General features: G+C 38.7%; 3 protein-coding genes across 4 annotated transcripts; 1 reads left to right on the top strand and 2 right to left on the bottom strand.

Annotated features, from left to right (window-relative positions):
- The first annotated feature begins 4,547 nt into the window (after positions 1-4,547).
- Positions 4,548-10,591, top strand: LOC131783918 (uncharacterized). Of its 2 annotated transcripts, none has more exons than XM_059100695.2 (4): positions 4,548-4,649; positions 7,088-7,611; positions 8,134-8,316; positions 9,262-10,591. In XM_059100695.2, the coding sequence occupies exons 2-4, from the start codon at positions 7,096-7,098 to the stop codon at positions 9,766-9,768; spliced, it is 1,206 nt and encodes a 401-aa protein (XP_058956678.2). In that variant the 5' UTR covers positions 4,548-4,649; positions 7,088-7,095; the 3' UTR covers positions 9,769-10,591. The 2 variants fall into 2 exon arrangements, with proteins under 2 accessions (XP_058956678.2, XP_066020245.1); XM_066164148.1 differs by lacking the exon at positions 4,548-4,649 and adding an exon at positions 6,897-6,974.
- Positions 10,592-11,567: 976 nt separating this feature from the next.
- LOC131783917 (cyclic nucleotide-binding domain-containing protein 1-like) lies at positions 11,568-19,755 on the bottom strand. Its single transcript, XM_059100694.2, has 15 exons — positions 19,574-19,755; positions 18,958-19,036; positions 18,187-18,300; positions 17,583-17,641; positions 17,305-17,467; positions 16,667-16,815; positions 16,313-16,470; positions 15,722-15,783; positions 15,050-15,125; positions 14,830-14,962; positions 14,134-14,243; positions 13,318-13,468; positions 12,809-12,876; positions 12,637-12,696; positions 11,568-12,044 (listed from the first exon to the last, which is right to left on the bottom strand). The coding sequence occupies exons 1-15, from the start codon at positions 19,656-19,658 to the stop codon at positions 11,946-11,948; spliced, it is 1,566 nt and encodes a 521-aa protein (XP_058956677.2). The 5' UTR covers positions 19,659-19,755; the 3' UTR covers positions 11,568-11,945.
- A 290-nt stretch (positions 19,756-20,045) lies between these two features.
- Positions 20,046-25,509, bottom strand: LOC131783906 (mitochondrial inner membrane protein OXA1L). The gene is made up of 7 exons (XM_059100681.2): positions 25,408-25,509; positions 25,112-25,307; positions 24,155-24,615; positions 23,762-23,950; positions 23,161-23,265; positions 21,912-22,068; positions 20,046-21,362 (listed from the first exon to the last, which is right to left on the bottom strand). Exons 1-7 carry the CDS (start codon positions 25,501-25,503, stop codon positions 21,061-21,063), a joined length of 1,506 nt encoding a protein of 501 aa, XP_058956664.2. The 5' UTR covers positions 25,504-25,509; the 3' UTR covers positions 20,046-21,060.
- Between the last annotated feature and the right edge of the window lie 339 nt (positions 25,510-25,848).

The following is a 25,848-nucleotide window of genomic DNA, read 5'->3' as shown; positions in this document are numbered from 1 at the left end:
ATCATTTAGAATGAGAAATGTTAGCTCTTCTGTGTTTTAAACGTGTCTTACCACGCCTTATAAGAAATGCGATACTACTGGACAGATGAAAGACATCAGATTATCTTTAGTAAACGTGTTGCTCATGTTGTGAAAATGGTGGATAGTTGTTCGAGAGAAACAATGTCGACATGTTTGATCACTCGATTCTATTGTAAAAACTTCAAGCATATGGGCTTGACAATAAATCGTCAATCTGGTTTCGATCATATCTGAATGAAAGGCGCCAGTTGGTATCTATGGGTAACATAGAATCCCCTACTGCTTGTGTTCGTCATGGCGTACCTCAGGGTTCAATTCTGGGTCCCTTGCTTTTCATCGCCTTTATTAAGGATCTTCCGCTACATGTGAGCTCGGCTCAAATTGACCTATACGCAGACGACACGACGTTAACCTCCGCTGCTAACTTTGATTCCGTTGGTGTTCTACAAAGTTCACTGACTACAACAATTTCTGAGGTCGACCAATGGGCAACAGCTAATAAACTTCCTCTCAATGAGGGCAAGACAAAAGTGCTTATCATTACTGGCAAGCGACTTTCTACCAGGATTAACCATGACCTTGCTGTAGTTGTTAATGGAAAACAACTTGAGAATGTTCGTTGTGCAAAGCTTTTGGGACTAGAAATCGACCACGAACTAACATTTATCCCTCATGTGGAGAAATTGAGTAAAAAGCTCTCGCAGCGGATAGGCATTTGAAAGAGAAATAAATATTGTCTACCTCTAAAACATCGACGTATTTTCTATAACACCATGATAAGACCGGTAATTGATTATGTAAATGTGGTTTGGACGAGCTGTGATAAACATTGCCTTAACCGTGTTCTAAAGTTGCAGAAGAGGGCTGCTAGAATTATTCTAGACGCCGATTGTCAAGCCTCCTCCGTCAAACTGTTCAATAACTAAACTGGATACCATTTTTCGAACAGGCTAAACTAACTAAATGCTGTATTATATACAAGCGTTTACAGGGGCATGTACCAACCTATCTTAAAAGTTTACTTAAGCTTACTAGCGACACTCATTCACGGCAGACTAGGTATGTCAACTTCAATATTGCTCGCCCTGTTATCAAACGTAAAACTGAAGGAGGAAGAACATTTACTGTGACTGCCTGTCAAGCCTGGAACCGGCTCACCGCTATCTATGCAGAAAATAGTGTCGCTTAATTCTTTTAGGAACTCTCTTTGGAAAAAAATTTTTGAAGAACAGCAGCTTTTAAATCATTTTATTCTGTGATTTAGTTATACTTTTGTACTTTTAATTGATTTCATCTTTTATCTCTTGTATTTTTATTTGTTATAATCTCATAGTTATGCCATAGTTTTTAACATCTGTATTGTACATAATTTTAGAGGGCCACTGGTTTGTTAGTATTTCTATACTATTTTAGTGCTACCCTCTTTAAATAAAGTCTTTACTGACTTACTTACTTAAAAAATGGAGTTCTGTGCACTGTAGCACGATCACGGTTATTGTTCCTTAAAGATGAGAGTGAGTGGAAAAATTTTGAATCAAATATTGCTTGATGACTTGCACCAAACATTTTGATTTGAGCAGTTCTTTAACGGCAAGCTGTGTTGCAAGATTCATGATTTGTTGAGTGCGCCGATTATACTTTTCTGGATTGGTTTGCTTGGTGCTATCTCTAGATGAATGTCTGATTAATCTTGACTATGGACGATTTTGTGTGGCTCCTATTTTTCTCCGATTTTTCTACGAAAGATGGCTGAGTTTTCTCTTTGGTGGTTTGGTTGCAGTCAATCTCGGGGTAAACATCGTGGCGAGTTACGCTTGGATCGGGTCTTTCGATGTTAGAAGTTTGAACAGTTGCAAGTGTGTTGCAAGGTGGATTTTGTGTCATTGTTGGCTGTTGAAGGAAATTGTTTGGCTGTTTCGAGGATAATTTTGAGAACACGGAACGAATGGATATGTTTTCGATGCCTGGAGAAGTGATCTTGTGGAGTCGTTTAGGTTTGGCTAAGGACGAATTCAAATATCATCGTTAGCATGTTTATTTGATTCTGTTTTCTGGAATGAATGATTTACCCAGGTAAGTCAATATGATGTGATCTACTAACGTTGAAAATACATCAAGTCGAAGGAACAGTTTTGGTCTCGGTCCGCATTTTTCTCAACAAAATAATCACATACCGCTTAAAAAGATGATAATACGGCCAGGCGCAAACATATTTTTCCAACATCATCTTCGCGCAAAAAATTTTTTTTTTCATTTTTTTTTTCGATGTTCTTTTTATTTGTGCTTAGTATTACCATTGCCTTATTGAACTATTTCACGAAGAAGGTAATCAATAGTGCTATAGCCTCTTATATTGTCAGTATGTGCTCCACTCACCTTTTAAAATTTTTTGGCAACTGCTGACACAAGTAAAGGGCATACGTTTTTCAGTTGTCAACGAATGTGTAATGTACGTCAAGAACTTCAGCTGCTTGAACCATTTTGTCTATCGTTTTTTGGAATTCATTCGTTTATGCCCTTCATGGAATTCATTGTCTTCTGAAATATGTATTATGCAGCAATGATAAATATAGACAAGATTGTAGAATGTTATTTGTTTAATACAGTTTTGAGAGAAATACCTGATATATGAAGTTTTGTAATAGGACAAAATGTTGAAATTTTATTGCCACGACAAATTCCCTTTTTTTCAAGAAATACTCAGCTATTTTCAGAATTGTTGTTTGCGAAATACAGAGTGACCACCTTTTTAGCCTAAATTGCGTTAATCTTTATACTAATGCTTCAATTTGTTACTTTATTTTTTTATTTCAGTTTTGGTAATAATATTTTTTAATATCTCACCTGACTTCCTTGCAAACAATTTTTTCCTACCCTATCACGTTTGCAAACAATTTATTTGTATTTTCAGACCCTGCAAACAATTTTTTTCGATATTTCTCATACCCCTCCTCCAGAAGAAATAATAGTCCGTCCCTAACCTGCAAAATGTTTACTTTAGTGACTCTTAACTCTATCAATCACCGCCCCTTCCTTCCCCCGTGATAACTTGGGGCCATGTCCAGCTTTGCTGACTGGGAAATACGCAAACCACAGTAAATTGCATTTACCATGTTAGATTATCCCAAACTGTATCACTGTAAACGTAAATTGGCCACCGTAAATTAAAGGGTAAAAAAGCTGAAGATGCGAACTGGCCCTCTGGTGGAGTCCATTTAGACTTTCGAATCTGGAGTGTTTCGAAAGTATTTTTGTTCGAGATGTTAGAATCATCCTTTTTGTCATGAAAAAAGGCTTTAATGCCAATGTTATCTACTGCATAACTTGCACTTATTGCAATAAGTTGTACATTGGCGAAACAGGAAGACGACTAGGTGACCGATTCCGAGAACACCTTCGCGACGTGGAAAGAAATGACAAGGACGCACATAAACCAGTCGCTAGACACTTTAATCTCCCTAATCATTCTAAACAGCATATGGCAGTTTGCGGCCTTTCCTTACATCTAGGCAGTTCGGAAAGCCGTAAAACACTAGAACAAAAATTTATCTTCCAAATCGGCACCCTTAATCCCCACGGTATCAACGAGAGCTTTTCATTCAACTAATTTATTCCTGTTTTCTCGTCACCATGTTCCCACCAATAGCGTAGCTCCACTTTCTGCATATAAACCCACGCACAACCCACAATTCCTCCAATCGCTCTGGCGAAGGGCTAACGCTCGAAACGTCAGCACCACCCCCTTTATATATTTGGACTTGGAACGGAGGGGCGTTACTAAAAAATCTGCCTCGCCGCTCATTTTTCAGAGATGCCATTGAATTTATATACGGGTAAATTTTAAAAATAATAACACCAGTAAAAAAACATAAGCTGCGATCGACTATGAACGCTCTATGCAGCTGTGGAAACATTCACACTTCCAAAGCTTGTTTTTTCTCTCACATAAATCGACAATAGAATGACAACCACTGTGTTAGGTTTGTAAAACATCACAGGAACATCAATGAATCTTCCCGGCGCTCATTGACATATTTAAACTAAGGAAGTCAGTTTTGCAAATACTGACATATATTGATCAGATATTGACAGCGTAAGGAATTCGAAAATACTCTTTGTTTGCTCTACGTGCACGTTTTTCATTTTACTCCGTACATGTTATTAGAACGAGAGCGGTTGAGGTTACAGTGTAGAGATATGTTTATTTGAATCTTAATAGATCCAATATAAAAGTGCAATTACCCAGTAAACAACATTAAACTGCGGATGAAGAAGTCTCAGAGATGACGATTAAAACTCGAAATTTTCTCAAGTCCATATAAATAACTTGACCCAATTTTTTTTAGAGTCAGGAATCTGACAGTCACTAAATTTTCATTTCTTTTATCTGAAGGTAAATAGTGCAGCATATTAATGAGAAAAAATCATTCACGCTATGGAAAATATGGATGTTTTACACAGCTGCGCTGTTGCCCCGTAACCTCACATCTTTTAAGACGTTGAATATGGATGTAAATCAGCGAAAGAAAAAGACAACGCATCAATTATGGTTTGCCTCTTTCACGCGGAAAGTTTAATTGATCGTAGAGCTCAGGACATTTTAATAGTTTCATAGAATCAGGAGCAAGGTGAGTTGTGACCATCCAAATTAAATTTAGCGATTAGCGGGGAATTTTGGGGTTATTCTTCAACTTTTTTTTTGGTTGTCATGATGCCACTGAATATCTGCTTTCGCTAAACAGCTGATTCTGGTGCGCCTAATCATCGCGTTTTCACTTTGCAAAATTTACTACCGTTCGATTTCTTGAATAATTTTTGTCAAATCAATGTCTACTTTTATTTGATGCACTTGATTGTTGCAGTGATTTACCTTTCGATAAAGATTTTATCTTCCGTGGATTTTTAAGCAATCCAGGATCGACTGAATATTTCTGACGTATTTAATGTAATTTCATGTGTTTTTGATAAGCTTAGATGAGAGAGAATATGCGGAAAAGATAACTTGATAAACGTATTTTGAATTTTGGCCGTAGTCGAACTTAATTCATAAAATCGTAGAATCCTATTCCATTTTTAACACTGGGGCATTGTGCGACCGGCATCTTTCGCTATATAAAAGTGAAAAAGGCTCATTATGTGCTCGGGTCAAAGTCGAGGGATATCGCGATGTCGTGAAACTGGAATAAATATTGATAAATGCTATACATTCTCTACTGTACTTGACCAATTATGGAATATATATCCAGTTTGGTGGTTTTCTGCTTACGAGAGGATGGATGGAAGTTAGAAATTTTTAATTTATCGTGATAACTACTCTCGTCGGTTCGACTTTCGAGTGTTCTTGACCGAAGTATAGCTGTGAGGCTACGGGCTAGAATTTGTCGGCTCAAAGAAGGAGGATGTCTCCAGCAGTAGTTTGGAGGGTATCAGTTAACAAAACGATCCAACCGCTTTGGTATGAATAACTACTCAAGACTTAAGCCTTGAATCTGGCACCCTCACATGAAACAGGCAATCATTGTTGGTAAACATTGCCATTTGTTAAGTTGCAGTTTTAAAGCGCAAAGGATTGCGAGTTTTTAGATTTGAGCCTCGAACTACTGTCGTATCAAACTCTGCGGAGTGCTCCGGTCCCCCTTCCCCATTCTCCCCCGGTAGTAGTGAGATTTCAGTTACAGGAAGTTCATATCAAAACTGGTGACTTGAATGAGCGCTGGTAGGGTTTCTCGGTGTAAAGTTGTCGGTTCGATTTAAACTTGACGCGATGCTAACTAACTCCGGACGGAGTCCGCAGCAAACCGGGTTTCTTTGATGCAGATTTGGTTGAACGAATGAAACCCAGCCAGGAATAAAAACAAATCGTTGCTCTTAATGAATAAAAAGAAACAATTGGTTGGTTACGGTACCAACAATCAGGTTACCTTTGTTTTCTGGTGAAACAGAAGAAAACAAATCGCCCACCAGTATGTTTACATATAATTAATATAAATCCGATTGAAATCCGCTTGTGAAAGGGAAAATTGCTTTAACGGAGCATCAACTTTTGAAGACTGGATAGTTGATACACAACCTAAATAACCGGATTATAGGAGGAGAAACTTGAAGTTGGCAATTTTAAGAAAATTATGTCGTTTGGATTTTCGCAAAATGTCGAACGCTCTTCGGGTAGGTGCTATCATGTGACGATCATCAAAATTTCTGTGAACGCAAGGAATAGGATTTACAAATCTTATTCTCTGAATATCAATTATGCGAGAGAATGGCAAATTTAGGAATTTTAGGTCTACTTTAACAGAGATGTTCAAGGATAGAAAACTTTGTCATTATTCAGTGGTTTTCCTACCTATTGCTGGCTCAGTCGGACACTTTTGGCAATCAACTGTGATCAAGGATAATCCTCGAAAAAGTGAATACTATAATTTCACAGAGGGTATCATCTGAATCTAAAAGGTCGATGTAACATAAAATCTAACCCCTTGCACCCGAGAAGGTCATAATTGCTGTTCAGTGCTTTTTATATATTTTTTACGGCGAGTAGAGTACCTGTTTATGGAGCAATTGTGAATCGAGGGTTGAGAGTTAGCCTGGTTTGCATAGCTTTTGATTTTACTTTACTATGCGATTGGGTAAAATGCAACGCACCACTTTTTCAACCAATCAGATACAAGACCTAAGCACTTGCATCGCATTACTTTGGTTTTGAGTTTTTGTCTTTCTTGCAAAGGGCCATGAACGATAGACATTGCATTAATTATACGGCTTTCGCTCGTCAAGCCAACTAGCATTATCACTAGCATTAGTCATTATAAATTCGCTTTGACGATCGAAAGGTTAGTTTTAGATTCTTTCGACGGTGGCCAATTCACATTACCAACTTCACTGATAAAACCAAACTACATCATAAAATCGGTCACATTTGCTTCGCACTCTTTGCTGTAGGTGTTATTTAGCGCGTAAGCACCCTTTAAGACTCTGTAGTTAACCCGACAAGATTCTTCCCGTCAACATTTCTGATCATTTTACCTCTTTCTTTTTTCTGCATGACAATCCCACGTTAACAACTCAGGTCACGACATGTCTAAAGAGAAGAAAACACCACGAAACAGTCATGACGAAGATAAGATTAAATCTAATATTCCGAGGCCCTCGCATTGCTTATGGCGTCCACTCCGTACTCTGTGGGAATTATTTGATACTTACTACCTCGCGATCGGAATGATACTGATGATGGCCGTTGGTACTCAGTGGCCGGCATCAGGCAACTTTCTCTCCAAAATATATTTTTCTCAAATTTGTCTTGGGGTGTGTTTTCTTCTCTGTGGATTGCGCACGACAACGGGAGAGCTTCTTACAGCCGTCAAGTCGTACAAAGCAGTCGTCTGGGGAATTCTTACAATACTCTTGGTGGTTCCCATCACAGGAACGCAAATTACAAAGACTATACAGTTTGCGACGATGAGAGAGGATAATGTGACCACTTCTCAATCTACAGTTGTTGGAAATGTCACTGCAATTGGTCCCACGGAATTTGCTTTTGCGCTTCAAGTGTTTTTCACCGTGCCAGCAAGCATGTCTGGAGGTGCCATTCTGGTAAGTTAGAAGGCTAAAAAACGATCAGCTGCTCTTTCATGCCTACGCTGGTGAGCGATGAGGCGATTAAATGAATTCTCCCTTTAACGTTAGGGGCTCTTAAGAGATTCCATAGGTTAGGACTTCGTCAAAACAGCCCAGTGTCTATGTAACTATCTTTGTCATTTCTTGAAATCGCACCACATGACTTTTACCTCTGAGAAAATTTCGATGTGTTTTTGTGAGATGGCTGGCTGAACTTTGAGCTTTGTAACCACGATATAAATTTTCTTATATAACAGCCCCGATAAGGGAGTGAAACTTGAAAGACTGAGGCTTGTTCTCTCAGTACCCATACTAAAATTCCCCTGAAAATAAAAATCGACAGCTAGACTGTTTGATTTCTTACTCTGGCATACAAACGGAAAGAAGTTCTAAGATGAACAGAAAGAAAAACTCATCTTGACTCGTTTTCCGGCTCATATCAACAGGCAAAATATTTCTCTCTGTCAGAGTACCTTGTTTTTCCTTTTTTTTTTTCAGTCCTTGCTGGCCGGAGGTAACTTTTCCCTTGCGATCTTACTTATGGCTATAACAAACTTTGCTGGAGTGTTTAGTGTGGCGCCTATGCTAATCTGGATGACTGATCTCAGCAGTGGCGTAAATGTGAACAGATTTGGAAATATCATGATTGTCTTTGCTCTAGTAACTGTACTACCGACCATTGTAAGTATTAGTAGGAGGGCTATAGAGAAAACGTTGGGTTGAGTAAGGAGAGCATACCTTCAGGCGGGCTTAGCGAACACTGCTTTTTTCAAAAAAATTTTGATTTCCTCCCAAACAGTTAATGATGAATATTCGTGGGAAAATAGCCGTTTCTCAGTGCCATTCAGTATGAGTCAAAAGCATTTTTTCCCAGCTAGCAACTTTGACCAAGAACAAAGCCCCTGCCGAAAGAATCTTAGAGTTATATTTTTGACCAGCAAACATAATTTTTCTGTAGATTGTCAGTCTTTGATTTAATGTTTTGCCCTATAATGTCTTGTCATTGTTCAAGGAAACTCATGTCACTCCCTAAGCCAATCAGATGCAAAATTACAATCAACGTTTTAGGCATTTCATGTATGCATAAATATTCGATAATAAGCGCGAGATTTCTTTCGTAGGACAACGTTGCTGAGGGCGAAACCCGAATCAACCATCAAACATAGAAATTAAGAGCAAATATTCAATATTCGGTTCAGCCAAATAGTTCATAAATATTTTAAAAAATCATCCGTCTGTGAGTGGTGCGAAACCATTTCACTTACTTCACTTAGTGACCGAGCGTCCAAAAAAAAATGTTGTCGCTCGAAGAGTTGCGTTGCGGGCCAACAAATTTTTTTGTCAATATGCACAGGCTTGAGTCAGGGCCCAAATAGAAGGATCGTTAGAGAGGGCTGCATATGTTGTTCACTTTTACGCGTTTATTTGGATTCCCATGAGTGACCAAGACAGATCTTTTCCTCAAAATCAAGCGGACAAGTGATGAGAATAAAGAAGAAGATCAATTAGGAATTATTAATTGATCCAATACCAAATTCTCCGAACTAACCTCATAACAATTTTATGGCAGAAAGTTAGGACAATCTATCAGTTCTTTGCATTCATTGACTGCTTGCTACCTTTCAGATCGGCAAGTTGCTGAGAAGTTTCAATGCTGTTGCTGAAAAAATCGACTCGTGTAACAGAGGAATCCACAACACTGTAATAACGCTATTCCTTCTCTCTACGTGGCCTGAAGTGAGCAGAGCGCAAGTAGAGGAGAAGTTTAATAACATTGTGTCTATGAATATTCTCATTATCGTTGGATACTCCTCTATCATGCATATCATGTTTCTGTTGCTCAACTGGATCGCGGGAGGATTTCTTGGCCTTGCTCTGCCGGTTAAGAAGACAGTTGTGATCCTTGGAAGCCACAAGGCATTGTCGTTTGCTCTTAAGGTGCTCAGGTTCCTGTCGACCAATGTTGGCTCAAGGAGACTGATGTCAATCGTTTGTATAATCTCATATTTGACGCTTCTTGTCCTCGACTCAATCATCGTTTGCAAATGGGCCACTATCACGGAAGACGAAAAGGACAAGGATAAATCTGCGGCTAGTGCAAAATATGGAACGTTGCCACAAGACAGCGACTGACGACTGCGATATAAATTTAGTTTCATTCAAGTATTGGAGGAAAATTGGTTACGGGCTGACAAATCTTAGTCAACCGCACCCCTTTCTTTGTCTAACACTTTGGGAAAGCACAAAAAAATTGTGACGATTGACACACATCGATGAAATCGTAAATGGAAAAAGAAAAAGTAAAAAAGTAAAATTTAAGAGGCATTGACTACACTTTAATTTCGGTGTTAAACAACCTGAAAGAATTCACGAAGATCTACAACCGTGTGTCAAATCACCCAATCTATTGATGTACCGAAACTGACGGAAGTTCTCGAGTACATGCGTGCACTGTATTCCGGTTGACAAGGATCCTTGAAAGGTTATTTAACGACCATTTGAAATCACTATCTTTGACAATGGTTGATAATCATGGCTTAGTTCTGTTTTTATCTTTCTCGTGCGCAGTCTTAATCAATGGTGGAGTATGGGTCTCCGCCCCACGCCACAGCACACTATAGCGAGCCTCAGGATAATTTAGGTGCCGCCGCTATGTATCAAGATTCCGTTACTTCGCCCTAGTTTCTTGCTTATCCATTTTTTAAATTTTCTCAGCATTTTTGGATCGTGATATTTCAGGGGACCATATCCTTAATCTTGAAGTTCGGGAAGCTTCTCTTTCTAAACATTCTTCAATAAATTGATACGAATTCAATTTTTCGGTAAGTGCACGTGAATACCTCTTAACAAAAATTTAACGGACATGCGATTTGGCTAGATTTGTACATTTTGTTGATGGGGCTAAATTTTTAAATCAAGGATAATTTATTTTGCTAAGGAAAATCGATGAAATAAAGTGAGGTTAATATATATTTTATGTTCATGGCGTATTGTATTATGCTAATCACACATATGTTCTCCACAAGTAAGTAATTCAGAGATATTTTGATCAACAAGTCCGAGAATTTGTTGATGAATCTACGTTTTAACAGCCTACTAGCAAGCAGGCCCTCATTATAAGAACCTGGGAACGAGCGCTCCTCCACCCGCGGGAAATCGTGAAACCTTGTGCAACGTGAGCCAGCGAGAGGTCTATTAATAATAAGCACCAACATTTTAGAGACGCGCACAGCAACCGGAAGTTAAAAGTTCTTATTCCTGGTGCTCTGTAAACACCCTTTTGGTCAATACAGTTTGGTTAAAAGTGCTAAAACGAAGACCTTACGGTCGATACATTAGCGTTTAGGCGCGCAAGAGTTAGTTTTACCCTTCTTCCAGTTTTCGTTCGCGAGGTGCCATACCCCCGCGGTAGACCTCTTCCCGACTCGTCTCACATCTTCCCGCGGGCGGAGAAACACGCGAGTCCTGCAGCGATAATGAGGGTCTGCTCGCAAGCCGGGGTTTACGAAGAGAATGGCCACCTGATCACAATTTTTCACTTTACACTGGAGTTCATTTTTCTTTAAGTTTACGCATATTTTGTTGCTGCATGTAATATTTCACATATTTACAATGGTGCGACTACACTTTTTTAACAACTCTGTACCTAATACAAACCAAATTTTTCAAATGATATTTGTAAATTTAAATCGAAAAAGAAAATAATCCTTCTTTTTTCTAGATACAGTAAATACAATTCAGATCTGTACTGGTGCATCAGAGGCAGTTGTGCATTAGCTGAGATTTGTACCCTCCAAAAATTAAGTGGTAGCTAGGAACTAAGCAAAATGGTATCTCTAGTGAATAGTGATCAAGACTTGATAATCTCTTGCAATGACTTAAAGAATTTTTGTATGGAGTCTTTATGATGCCATGGGTAAGAATCGTGGGTGGGGGGGGGAGAGAGGAGGGGATAGGGATGGTTGGTCCTGTGTGAAGGATAAAGGTATGCCGACAGCCAACGGATATGTTATTTCTTCTTTCGGGTTTCATTGTTTTCAGGTCTGATATAAGATAAGAAATAACACTCATTTCTTTTGATCTGATGTACCGTGGTGAGAAAGCACACCAAATAACCTTCTCCATCCTTCTCCCCTCCCCTCCCCTCCCCCCACCCACTCGAGAAGGGGGAATCCAAATACCGAAAGCCTGTATAAGGTCTCGCCCAGACTACTCCGCGTGACCTTCCATCTGAAAATGACGTCCTCGTTCTGATGCTTAAAGAGAACTAAGGCAGTGAAGTTAATCGGACACGTGATCGCTAATTTGGTTCATTTCTCTGACACTTCCAAAAGTGACGGATTTCTGCTCCACTTGCTGTAACCAGGAAGAATGCCTCTGTGATGTAACACATTGCCGACGACTTTGTTCTGCACACACACAGACAAAAGAGACTGTCAAATTTTCATTCCTTTCCAAAAAATATTCACTCTTGGGATGGCAAAGAAAAACAAACATGCAAAACAACTGCAGAGACAATCTCAGGAGCCAAGATGAGCTAGCCGGCCTTGCAATATGTATAAAGCCTGCGTTCTTGCAAAGTATACTGTTCCATGCCAGAGTCTTTTTCACTAGGTTGCAACCCTGGATATTTTAGTTAAATTAAATGCAAAAATTTGAACTGCATTTGACTGCAATTTCCAACAGCGATTTTGCTTTGATAACAAGACGCAAGCCGATGACGACAATATGTGCACGGTCGTAAGCGCAACTAACCAATGCCTTGCCGCAAACTCCTTTTCAACCATTTTCTATTCACTTTAGTCAAGGAACAATCAGATGTCAACAAAAATCGTTTTTGGCTGCAGCGTATTAGAAACAGAAACATGGATTGTGGCTGCGCAGATGAGATCAAGAGGAATACGTGTGACAGTTCATAAAAAAAGACGAACAAGAAGAATAATATAATTTCACAATAAGCGTTAAAGAGGTACTAAACTAATTCGAAACAATTCTACCCACCTTAAACCTGACCCATTCCTTCTCTTTCTCCTGTTCGATATACTCTTTTTGTATCTCGTCCTGAAATGTAATGATTCATTTATGTTGAGTCATTAATTTACATAAATACAAGTTGTCGTTAGAAGCACACAGAATCCATCAACAAAACGTATCTCATTGAAGTGTACGCTACCTCTGTTAAATTGGCATCCATCACTGAATAGGACTGCGAGAGAAGAGACCTTGTGACCTCATCCAAGTCTAAAAAAAAGCGATTCAGCAGTGGTTGGTATTAAAAATTATTCAATTTGTAAATAGAATAAGAAAGATCGTAAATTTTGAGCTCAGTCTTCGAATGAGGGAAGATGTAATTCGACTGTAACAGGCGTGGGACAAAAAAAGAAAACAGGTCTGAGTATCCCACAAGGAATTGAGCTCCAGATCTTCGAATTTCACGCACAGATACTGTACTACAGAGCCAAAGAGACTCTATGGTGAACCAGGCTAGTACTCGGTTCAAAGGTGACACGCATCCTGCACAGTGCCAAAATCAGCAGTGTCAAAAGCGTCGTGTGTGGAAAAGATCAAGAAAGACTGTAAATCTTAAACTCAGCCGTCGAATTAGGGGCAGGGAGGAAGGGAGGGGAGAAAGTTGATCGGGTGAGGGTTGGGAGGGGGGAGATGAGGTGTCAAAATACCTACCATGGACATCGAGTGTAGATATGCTGCCTATTTGTACATGAGTGTCTGTGATGACTGAACATGGCATTGGCAAGCCCTTCAGGACTGTTATCTCACCAAACGAGTCTCCAGGAGACAGTCTGCCAATCATTACGGACTTGACACGCTGCTCCTGATCAAGATACAACAGAGACAAAGTTTTTTAAAAAAATTATCCCACGTAGAAACAGTCAGAAACAGCAACTTCTGGAGGCCTCAAAGCATCACTTAGAAGGAAAATTGAATGGAAGCAAGGGCGGAGCATTGCGTGGGATCATCTTACTGATATCTGGGGCATGTCAAGTCTTTAAAGGGTCACTTTTACCCACAAGATCCCTCTCCAATCCCTAACAACAATTTACTTCATGCCTGAATCCCTTATTGGAAAACAGTCTAACGAGTGGGGAGCAAAAGCAAACACATGATGACGTTTGACGACACGCCCGGTATCGTGGTTTTGTCTCGTCCCAATCTCCTGTCGCCAAAAGCTCATGTTCGACATAGACAGGAAAAAGACTTTTTGAAGTCTCCTCTGTGGAGGTGTCTACTTATTCTTATAAAGGTACTAATACAATATGAAGCTACTTGAAAACTACTTCCAGGTAAATGAAAACTAAGATGCTCCAGTGTCACTGCGCTTTTCTCATTTTAGAAAAATGAAGAACTCTGTACTACCAGTTATCAGGTTGGAATTGTTAGGACGTCAACCACTTCCTGAATAGAGCGTAAGGAGTAATTGAAGAGTTTTTTGTGACTTTCTGGGTTCAATTCAAAGTTTATAAAGAGACAAGCACTAACCTTTCTACCGTTTGGAAATGTATGTGCTACATTGATGTAACGTCTCAGAAGACACTCCCCACTCTTGATGAACCCTATCACTTCACATCTTTCACCTTCGCTCACCAGAACTGTGAAACATTATAGAGAAGTGTCAGTAATTATTGATCTTACATGTCAAACTGGGAAATCTAACAATAGCCCAGTGATTACGACATGTAACATCCCACGTATGATACTAAGTAAGACTTCGGTTAGTTTATACGCAATAAATTCTGCTCTGGTTTACTTGAAGGTACCAGTGTGTTTCTTAATGAGGGAAGCGCTATGAGTTGAGATGGGCATCAATCTTCCCACGGACAGTAGCCTTCACACTTCCTTCGTGCAAGCTCTCATTGGCATCGCTGCACAAGCAGCTCCCAGGCTCAAATCCCGAGGACCGCAAGATTCTCGTGAAGCAGCGCTACCGGTAATCAGAGTCTACTCGCAGGCTACATGAACAATTGAATTTTGGAGTCTACATTTCAAAGCTCACTTCGTGTGGGATGGGTGTGGCTTGAGAGGTAGTATTTGTAAGTAATGACTTTATTTTAGACAGCGTTACAAGTACCTCAATGGAGCATACGCATTCTGCTCTGTGAACTAGTGAAAAATCATACAAAATTTTGCTACAAAACATGCTTTTTCCAAGACTATTCTCCTGATAGCAAATATTACCTTGACCTGGTGGGAACTTTCTCCACTTGATGAGCCCAGCGATTTTTTTGAGTGACAACAGAGGCCAGCTATTGAACAGCTTACACACCTTTGCTAGAGACAACTTCTGCTCTTCCTCTCGGGCTTGAATTATCTGAAGGGGAAAAAAAGGGAACAAATTAAAACTTCAATTTCATTTAAAATTATTGATCTAATTGAATTTCTTCGTTTCAGCACCAACCTGTATAACTCTAGCATAGTCACTGGTTGAAATCTTCAAGAACTCACATGGCTCCAAGGAGACAACAGAGAGAAGTCTAAAAGAAACATGCTTTAAATCAGATTATGAAAATTCACTTTGGAAATAGCAATTAATCTCCTTTTTAAGAAAAAGGGGTCTTTTTCCCAAACTTGTCTCAATTTTTAGTTACTTTTAAGATGCAGCTGTGGGTCTTAAGAGACTAGCACTACTACCCCAGAGGGATGATGGGAAGGAAGAATAGACATAGTCTTACTTTGTCTACCTTCCCACTTTCCAACATGTGTACCCCTGGTGCACATACCTTTTGCATGCTTCCTTTGTTGATATTTAAAAGAGATGACTAGAGAAAAGTCAAACTTTTGTCATGTTAACATACCAGTACCTAAATCTAAACATGAAGGGGAATGGGATCTAAAACTTTAAAACCTTGTTCCCAAAATCTTAACCACATAGTAATTCAACCTTACAATGACCAATGAGAGCAGGAAAAGTATGTCAGTTGATTGATCAAAAAATTAATTTGACTATCATTTCCTTCTGTCCCATGTAGGAAACACTTTTATCACTGGAACATTTTCCTCAAAACTAATTTCATTGCTTGAAGCTAAGAAAAGAAATCTAAGAAGCTAAGAGGAAAATCAACAGACTTACTTTGAGTTTGCCTCCTTTTCTTCAACTTTGCTTAGGACTCCAAAACACTGGCCCACAGTGAGCTGTAATTTAACCAAAACATCTTCATGAAAACACTTCAGTCAACAAGTTGAAAGAGTTGAATAATTTCTTTAAGATGCACATAAGTATTCAAATTGAAGATAATTTCTAGACACTAGTTCTTCAAAAAAGCCACACTGTCTCCTGACTTCCAAGTAAATTGTGAAGGGCAAGAGGCAAGCTAAAGATAGAGAAGAGTAATCCTTTACACCTTAACATTGGCTTTCCTATTATCTCCACACTTTTCTCTTTATATTTGCTATGGTACTGATGAGGAGAATTTGTTTGATAATCAGGGGATTTGTTATCATAACCTTCACATTTGATTCAAGGCTGATACTGTAAGGAGAAATTGGACGACAGTCATTCTTGGATATTTAAATGGACTGCAAATGATGAACTTGGAAAATTTGATTGAATTTTTTTTGGGGATTAAATTTCATAGAATTGTGAGATAATTTGTTTTAATTCAAAGTGCTTGTTAAATGAATGGAAGTCTCTTTCAGTTTACTGTCGTCAATGTTTTTCTACCTTTTCTGAAATCTGTAGCTCATCTTCTTCAAGGATACAGGAGGGTGATGGAGAGGAGACCTCAGTTGCTTCTCTTGAAAGTTCAGGTGAGAATGCTTGCGTTGACTGCACCATAACACTGCCACGCAAGATGAGATGCAGTCCTGTGTTCCCAAATACTGTGAGCAAAAGTTTATATGATGTGAGATGCAAGTGCCTCACCAAAAAATTCCACCTCATATGAACAACAATATTGTCAAGTCAAAAAATTGAATGCACTTTCAAATTGCAGCTATTCCTAGGGCGTGTCATATCATTAGAGTCAATAGTCCTAAACTTCAAAAGTCTTTGCGTCAACAGGGATGTGTTCCTAACCTGTGTAATCTTCCTCAGGACATTTGTCAAGCTGTGCCACTGAACACAGTTCCTTAAGCACATGTCTTGATACCTGCTCAGCTATTTCTGGAAAGTACTGCAAGTGTTTTAATAGCACCTCATTCTCCTTTGATTTTCTTTCAAAGGGTCTGTAAAGGCAAATGATGCAATAAAAAAATTATTAAGTTTCTTTGTACCTGATAAACTTGAATATCTTCTGTATTGCTAGTTTTGCAAGCTAGAAATCACAAACTGAAGGCCCTCCAGTCCTTCAATGCAGAAAAAGCAGAAAAATCTGCAAGCACTGCATGAACAAAAAAGGTTTAGGGCTCAGACACATTAAAGCTGACCCTTCCTCCCCCCAACCATCACCCTTGTGCTTTAGGTTGTTATCAGGAATACAATCACTGTTACTATGTTTGATTCACATGTTCACTAACCTCAAAGAATGTACCCTTAATAATTGAAGTTGGTTTTCATTTAATTTTGTAACTTCTAATGATCTAAAATACCATTAACCACTCTTTCCACTACACTTCAAAAGATACATACATTTTTTACTTTTCAAGTAAAAATTTTCCATTCCAGGAAATGGATATAGTTATAGCATTGGCATTATCTTTGCCCAAGGAACTTACTGTTTCCGTAGCACTCTTTTAATGGACTTTATTCTCATGTCAAGTAACGCAGCTGCAGACATGGTGATGACTGAATGTTTATGAAGCTTGGAAAGGTGTTCTGATATGTTATGGCTTACTGGAACATCAAATCCTTTACACCAGTGAGGAAATAACCCTTTGTCTAAAGAAAGGAATGAATCACATTTCCATAAGTTTAAATACCAGTAGCTTGAATGAATTTAAATTTGAAGCAAAGGAAAGAACATGCAAACAAACAACAAGTTAAGAAAACTTACCATGTGGTATTTTGGTTTCTGAAGCTTTAAGTAACTGGCCATCACCAAAATTGAGCTTTCTGTTGGTTGTAATCAAATAAGAAAAAAAAAATCTTTTTCACCAAATAACAACAAATTAACATAACAGTTACCTTAGCTTCAGAAAGTCTTTACAGTGGGCTATTTACATTCATTTATCAACTTAGTTGAAAAAAATCATCTTAAAATACTTCCCCTGATTACAGTTTCTCTAGAAAGTTATTAAAGGAAGTAAGTCTCTAAAGAAACTGTTGTGCTACATTGGTAGGAGAGTTTAACAGGGTAATTTAGTATTAGAAACTGAGTTGACAATGTAAATTGGCAACCATAAAGAGTTTAAAAGCTGATGTTTCAAGTGTTGGGCCTTTGTCAGAGCAACTGGAGGAATTGTGGGTTATGTATAGAAACTTACCCTTTCTAACATTATAGTTAGATGAGGGTAAGAGCATTGAATTTAAGAAAAGGTCCCCACAAATTTAAAAAAATAGAGACAGGCGTGTTCAGACATTTTCTTGTCTTCAGAGAAAATGAGACAGGAATTTTTCAAGGTGTTTCCTTTGTAAGTAAATGGAAATTAATTTGTTACCTTGGCTGTGTAGAATTTAAAGATAAGTTTAAAGCTTGCTGTCTGGGATTGTTGAACATCTTTGGATAGTTGGCTAAAAATAACTCATGAGCTTCTGATGTGGATGGCCTGTCCCTGAAATTGAAATGCAAACAGCCAAGACACTTGAGAAACTTTGGACCAGAGTCTTCATGAATTTAAAATTAAACATTAGCTCTTTACACCTTAACATTAGTGTTTATATTCTCCACACTGTTCTCTTTACATTTCTAATAGCACTGACAAAGAGAATTTGTTTGACAATCACTAGCTTCCTAAATTAGTGATGATTTTCTTTATTCTCATGATGTTTACATTTGCTTTAAAGGTGATACTGTAAGGAGAACTAGCAGTCAGTCACTCTCAGGGGTTAAAGATTAAACAAGGCCTGGGTGTGGGGGGTTCCTGGAGTGCCAATGATCCCCTGCCATCCACCTTCCTGGTGAGATGATTTCTTAACATCAGCAACATACAAAGAAAAAGTAGCTAATATAGTTGCTGGTTTGGTATGGAGGAGCTGTAAAAACATGCAGTTGTTAATTAATTTAGTAATTAAGGCAGTAATTAAGTAATTAAGACAATAATTTAGGGTGGAAAAATGGTTTTCCCATTTTCCTACCTCCCTCCTACTTGTAAATTTTAAGGCTTAATACTCTTGAAAGTTCCATGACAAACACAAATCTACCAGCTATGAAGGGTTATTTGGAAGAAGAGCATAGAAAAAGGTTGATTTTATCACTCAATTGGACATACCTCTCTCCAAGGCCTTCAATATCACACAACCACCTCAGACCATTGTAGTTAATAGCAGGAAGGCCAATAAGCTTTGGCACTAAGTAAGTAAATTAAAATAAACATTTGATGAGATGATAAATTATAATCACAGACAGAAAAATAAATTTTTTACATTCATATGGTTAAATCTTGATCAATTAAATTACCACAAACATTTATTCCATGTTTTTATTTAAAACATTTCCCCTAAACACTTAAATCGACACAGAATGGTTGTATTAATTTGCACACAGCACCAGACGGTAGTTAAATGTCCCGCTCGTCGACATCAGAAGCCTCTTGAACAACAGTCAAACTTTCAGATCAACTCTATCCATGCATAAGACTTACTAGTAATCTCGTGTACATATAGAGTTGATCTGCAATCGTGTTATTAAATTTGTAAACATGCCAAAACCTCTTTGTAATAAACATCATCGAAATGATGAACTGTTATCTATGACCAGGCTTACCACGATTTTTCAATGATTCACTCATATATCTAGATAAATACGATAAAGTTAAGTTATAACAAACACTAAACAGTGTCGATAAAGAAGTTATGCCTAATCTGGATTTCAGATCTTCAACTTACATGGATGCCTCTGTTTTCTTGTTTGTTCTCCAAACTTTGCATTCCAGCCTCCGCTTTCTAGATCGTATCGAGACGAGGTTTTCATTTCTTACGATTTATAAAAAATACAAATTTATGTAACCCATTCTTTTAAGATTTCAACCTTGCTTATTTCGAGTTCCACGCAGAATTCGCCATCTTGAAATTAGAAGCATGATACGCGCCTCACCATATTACCATAGTAACAGCGTCATCCGCTGTGCGGCGCTGGGTCGCTCACTGGCTGCTGAAAAGTTGCTTAAAAATTGCCAGAAATCCAGAAAGTGGCAGCCTGAATTTCAAAAGTAGCTACCTAAATTGCATGTTATTTTTATACAAACGTTGGTTTTATGAAAGCTTTATTTTTCGTTTTTCAAGGCAATAAATGCTAACATCGGTCGAGATTGAGGTAACTGTTTATTAGTGACATTTTGGCTGGGGTACAAAGATGAAGAAGGTGAAACTTTTCAATTTCAGTTGCGGTTACCGTAACAAAGTGTTTCAAATGCGAAAGTCAGTTTCCAGTTCAGCAGACGATCTTGGATGACCTCATATCGGAGTAGAAACAGTAAGATTGGATGTAGAAGGATCATAGTAGAGGTCCTGTCGTCGCTCTCAGCCTTCTCGTTAATTCTGAAGCACTTTTGCGACAACCATAACTATTGCTATGGCTAGACTTGGGCTGGAGGTGAGAAATTGTGGCGCTGCATTGGAGGGGAACTTAATTGGCTGCAGTAAAGGGTTTCTAACGCTGACTTCTCTATTATTATCCCTTCGTCAGAGCGAAATACGAAGGGCTAACGCGGCTCTAAAATCTCTTTATAGTGGTCAAATTACATTATCAACTCAACTGATAAAACTAAATTGTCAGTCTAGGCACCTGCCATTTAGAAAATCCTTCAATTTTTGTTTAAACTGATAGCAACATTTGCATCTCAAACATATGTGAATTCTAGCATTTTTTTTTTTGTTTGCACAAGTTTACAATGGTGAAGAAAAAAACTTGATATCATAACCAGTTAACAGTTACACTATTGCACAATATTGTACAAGGCAGTGTTGTTCAAAGCTGGGTTTGGACAACTTGAGTTGTGACCTCTGACCTCTTTGTTCTTATGCTGCAACCTTTGAAAACCTTTCACATCAAAAACCTTTAAGAAATCCAGTTCTTGGGAGCATTTAAATCACACTATGGACTACATGTTATGTAAGCTTCTCTTTAAAACAAATAGTTGGTAAATGTACAAGTCAATAAAGGCCAAAGACATCAGAGTATACTCTGCTGCGCATCACCTTCAGCTGTTAATCAAAAACATATTCAGGCCTTGGTAACTCAGTATGTTGGTCACATGGCTGTATTGCTTGAAATTTGAGCCAGACTCCCAGTCAGTTGTGAAAAAAGAAAAGTCAGGCACATGTCTCAACTTCCCTGACTGAGAGCCTCAAAGAGACTGTTCCCCCTTGCATTTTTACTCTTTTTCTTTTGCTTGTTGATGAGCTTTGGCACTGAAGTACTCCTGGTTGAATTTAATCCTAAGGTCAGTTTGAGGGGCTGGTTTCTCCAGTCTCTCCAACATTCTTCTTCTGTTCCTTCCACGTTTGTCACTCTTTTTTTCACTGTCAGACAAACTGAGAATCTCCTGGTTCTGTTCAATCCTGGGATTGAACTCGTATGTTGCTTCCAAGGGGGCCTCTCCCAAGGCCTTCAATCTCTGTCTCTTCATTTTCTCTGCATGCCTCAGTTTTCCTTCTTCTTGTGAATTTTGAAACCCTGGTTAGAGAGTTTAGAATTTGTATGTCAGAGCATTCAAAGTCACAGAGTCTCTAGTAAGTTAAATAAACAAGATGATCAGAGAAAAGGTTGGAAGGTACAAAAGGATGGATAGTTTCCAAGCAGAGGGTCACCTGATAGGTCACAGGTTGGCTAGCTGTCAGTTGACAGTTAAAAATTTTAATGTTTGGCAAATACTACAGGTACAATCATTTTGGTAGCTGGGGGTAGTGCATGAGTAAAAATACAGTTAGGTCTTACAACTAATCCTATGTACTGAAATTAGTGTAGGCTAATAAGCTGAAATGCAGATAGGCTGCTTGTTTGATAGGTAGGTAGACATGTGGGAGATCATTGAACAAGTATTGTATGGAAAGGAGGAAAGTGAGGGGAGAGATGACGGAAAGATTGAAGGAGGCAAGAAATGATGGAAGAAAGTGAAGGGAAAAGGTGCACAGTTGTACCAAAATGAAAAGGTTAAGGGAAAGAAGGAAGTTGATGGATAAGAAATGCTTAATTCATTAACTTAGATAGTTTGTCATAGCTCACCAGCCTTCAAGTTCTCAAAAAAGCTTCCAGCTTCTTGTAGATTTTCATGTTTTATCATTTCAGGGATTCCTAAAGCTCTCCTTACTGAAGGGCTCTTTAAAAATCCCACTTGAACAATTGTAAACAAGTTGGATGTTACCCAGTAACAAAAAATGGCCTGTTGAGAAACAATAAAAGAACCTACTGAAAAATGTTAAAAAAATATATCATAATCATATTCTGAATGCAACAAGAGTAGCATTCTTTTTGTGACAAAAAAGTTACTCAAGTAATTGCAAAATCCTCACAGTTAGCTATTTCTCCCTTGCATTTAGTTTAGTTTTCTCTGAAGAGTTACAGAGATGTCATAGTCAAGTTAAGGAGGCATGGATTTGAACCCTGGCCAATTATTTGAGTGACATACTTGGCATAAATCTCCACTCTTATCTCTCTTACTGTGAACTAAAGTAGCTGGGAGTATTGCCACTCATCCTCAACAAGATTCTGGTCCATCAAATATCACTTCCAAAAGTTTCCCCAAGGTTTCTTGACAGTTGCAGATACCCCTTCATAATCCTTGTGTCTTGCCCAAGAATACAATGCAGTGAACTGGTCAGGGCTCCTAACTGGAACTTTTGATCTAGAGAACTATGCACAAGTGAAACCCTACCCCATCTCCTAGCATAATGTATGCTAGAAAGCCATGGACAGCAGAAAGAGTTCAAAATAAATAAATAAATAAATAAAAACCCTTGGTACCCCTCCCACTGTTTCTGTCTTGCTATTCATTTTAGATCTTCACTTTTTCTGCACATACAAGTTTTTTCAGAAAGTGTAACAAAATAACTTTACAAAACTGTCTTACTTATTCAACATCTCCCTGGGCAACCCATGAGCATTTGACCATCCCCCATACCCAGCAGGTGGGGAATTTGAACCCTACCTGGTGAGGTGGAGTATTAGAACTGGAAGTGTCAAGTCTTTTCAGTGTAATACAATGAAAACCCTGAATACACATCTTTTTATAGAGCAGCAACAAAAACTAACCCATGACTTTGCTTAATTCCACAACATTTGTTGAACACACCAAGGATCATTTGATATTGGGTGGGGCATTTAAATGTGATCTTGGCCTGGGGGAGGGGGGGGAGCAGAAACTTGAAATAACTAATCTTCAAAAGTTCAAATGCTTGCAGGGTTGCCAGGGGGGGATGTTGAAGCTTAGACTTGATTGACACATAAACAAAAGACAGGTTGATATTAAACATACTGCTGGAAAATGTGCTGTGAAAGGGATCAGTGCAACAGCCATTATGCGAAAGACTGTCTTCATTGTCTCCATATGGGGAGTCCTGACTCCAACTTCACCACCTAACTACAAGAAAAATCACGCACAGAATATGAACATTTAAATTATGATGCTTTCCTTCATTCATAGGCAGGTAAGGTCTTTGAGGCTCACTGACATTTAAATCGTTGTGCTCATCCCCAATTAATAAAAGTAAAAATAACAATTATAATTACAATTATAACAGACAATAGATTAAGATAATGATGAAACATAACAATAAAAATAACAATAATAATAACACTAATAAATAATAATGAATAATAATATTAACTATGGGAATTTAGTAGCTGACTTTCCACTAGGTGGCTCTTCAAGTTCACTGTTTTCCAGGTCAAATTGAAATTTGGAAAATTAATTCTTGTGGAAAAAACAAACCACTCACTCAACCTGCATATAATATACATATGGTGCCAGGTTTAGAAATGTGTAACATGAAGGCAATGACTAGTATGATTGCTAGTTTACTGCTGATAACCATCAAGGTATATAAACTTTTCCTTCTGAAGCACATTTTTCTTACTTCTAATGATGCCAGCATGGAAAAACTGCACATGATAGGTAATACATAATATGGATCACATAATGTTAGGTCTTGAAACCAAAGATATCCTCCTGTCTTGAATGATTCTACCGGTAAATTAGCCATTCCTCTGATTGCAAAAAAGAATGAGATGAAAACAGGAAACTGGGCAACAATGGCCAATAAACTCTGAAAAGAAACAAAGAAATTGCTAAGTGTTAAATAAGTTTAATGATGAGACAAAATCCATGTTCACCAAATAATTAAATTAATGGGCCAATGTCAGTATTTTAACAACGGCAATTAAAGATGGAGAAGCAATTATTCAACCCAGATCAATGAATTGACCACAGGATTAATCAAGATCTTGACAACAGTTTTCTCTGCAATTACCTTAACAGGGTGACAGTTGTTCTCACGGTAAATTTTTCCCAGCATTGCAGAAGCTTGTGCTTGTGCTGCTGAATCAGTAGAGTTTGACAGCTCTCTCATTTTAAGCTCTACCTCCTGTAACTCTGGCCGTGCATTATTCAGTCGAGCTGTGTTGGCCTGTGACTTGACAATCAGAGGAAGAAGCAGGAGACGTATGCACACTGTTGTCACAGCTATGGAAGCGCACCATGAGAGACCCCCAGTAACATGGATAAACTCCAGGCCTTGTTGAATGATGCCAGTTGGACCCCAGCCACCTAATCCTAAACTTGCCAAGCTCGGCTCGCCAACAGAGGTGAGGGTATCTGCCACATCATTGAACATTTCGCTTCCTGTGGCCATGGACTCTAATACTGATCCTGACTCATTCTCTTGTACAAATGGATTTGTGACCTTCTCTTCTTGCAAGAGTTCTGTGTTATCTGTCAAAGAAAACAAGTTCATAAATAAAGCATGTAGAATTACTCAAAATGTCTGCTCAAGGCTGTGCAGATGAAAATAAAATGGATGCATGCAGTTACTCATCTGAAATTGTTTTTGGTGGGGGTAGTCCACTTCAGACTAATCATGGGGGTTAAGTCCACTCTAGGTTAGTCACAGGGGTAATCCACTCCCGGGTACTTATGGGGGTAGTCCACTCCAGGGTAGTATGGGGGTAATCCACTCCAGGGTACTCATGGGGGTAGTCCACTCTAAGGTAGTCCACTCTAGGGTAGTCATGAGGGTAGTCCACCCCAAGGTAGTCACAGGGGTAATTCATGGACTGGAAGTCAGTGTTTTTCCCTATATTTCAGGTGGATTACTTTCAGTTCTCGATCACTCGAGATTTCATCAATTTCCTCGAAGACTCGAGTTATCGAGAGTAGACTGCACAGCACTTTATTTCACGTCACGTCATTTACAGCCAATACACCTTACCTGGACTTGGGGAGGAACTTTGTGATCCGAATAGCGAAAAACATCTCGCTCCTTTAATCCAAGGCGACAGTTCGTGCCTAACACCACTGTAACCGTAAATTTTAAAGTTTCTTGGTCTTCCAAAGTTCACCCTTCGGTATAACCCAGTCGTTGAATAAGTGCGTGAGGCAACATCTCTGATATAGCGATTGAGCATCTGTGAGATGTAAAAAAGAATACGACATATTTCATTCACTTAGCCATGCCTATCCTACGTATGAAGTATCTCTTCCGTAATTAAAAATATATATTTTTACCTTGTTAGTTGATTGCCCCGAGACCCTCAAAGTTCTCAAGCATGTTGCTGCCCGGCTTATTTTACAGTTCCCAAAGCGTGCAAATAAGGCCGCCATCTTCAACACAGCTTTACGTCAAGTACGCAACAGAAAATGTCCTTAACTTCAACCGGGAATTGCAGAGAGCCTTGGGCCCAGTAGTCCGACGAAGCAGTGACAATTATTTTAGAAAAGGCAAGCAACGGTGGATATGGGGGCAGACAAAGATTTCTGAAACAAATTGTGTAAAAAAGAAAAAAGAACTTTGGGCATTAAGAACTCTAGAGTTTTAGGGAAGGGAGACCAAAGAACTTAGACGTGACTATCAGGGTCAGAGAGATCATGTATCACCCTCAGTATGTCTGCTATTAAGCGGTCTTCAGATTGTGAAATATCTGTTACAATCTCCTTTTCCTAAAGGAA

Source organism: Pocillopora verrucosa, chromosome 3, assembly GCF_036669915.1.
Source record: "Pocillopora verrucosa isolate sample1 chromosome 3, ASM3666991v2, whole genome shotgun sequence".
NCBI classification, from domain to species: Eukaryota; Metazoa; Cnidaria; class Anthozoa; order Scleractinia; family Pocilloporidae; genus Pocillopora; species Pocillopora verrucosa.
Note: the sequence above shows the minus strand (reverse complement) of the source record. Positions and strands in the feature narration are given on the sequence as shown.

What these genes read in the sequence shown, in the direction of transcription:
- LOC131783918 (XM_059100695.2), top strand. Translation starts at nt 7,096, where the DNA reads ATGTCTAAAGAGAAGAAAACACCACGAAACAGTCATGACGAAGATAAG. An exon ending in TGTCTGGAGGTGCCATTCTG is followed by an intron (nt 7,612 to 8,133) that starts GTAAGTTAGAAG and finishes TTTTTTTTTCAG; the next exon opens with TCCTTGCTGGCCGGAGGTAA. An exon ending in TAACTGTACTACCGACCATT is followed by an intron (nt 8,317 to 9,261) that starts GTAAGTATTAGT and finishes GCTACCTTTCAG; the next exon opens with ATCGGCAAGTTGCTGAGAAG.
- LOC131783906 (XM_059100681.2), bottom strand. Translation starts at nt 25,503, where the DNA reads ATGGCGGCCTTATTTGCACGCTTTGGGAACTGTAAAATAAGCCGGGCA. An exon ending in TCACAGCACATTTTCCAGCA is followed by an intron (nt 22,069 to 23,160) that starts GTATGTTTAATA and finishes GTTTCTCAACAG; the next exon opens with GCCATTTTTTGTTACTGGGT. An exon ending in TTTTGAGAACTTGAAGGCTG is followed by an intron (nt 21,363 to 21,911) that starts GTGAGCTATGAC and finishes CTCTCTAACCAG; the next exon opens with GGTTTCAAAATTCACAAGAA.
- LOC131783917 (XM_059100694.2), bottom strand. Translation starts at nt 19,658, where the DNA reads ATGAAAACCTCGTCTCGATACGATCTAGAAAGCGGAGGCTGGAATGCA. An exon ending in AAGAAAACAGAGGCATCCAT is followed by an intron (nt 19,037 to 19,573) that starts GTAAGTTGAAGA and finishes TTACTTACTTAG; the next exon opens with TGCCAAAGCTTATTGGCCTT. An exon ending in ACTATGCTAGAGTTATACAG is followed by an intron (nt 14,963 to 15,049) that starts GTTGGTGCTGAA and finishes TTTCCCCTTCAG; the next exon opens with ATAATTCAAGCCCGAGAGGA.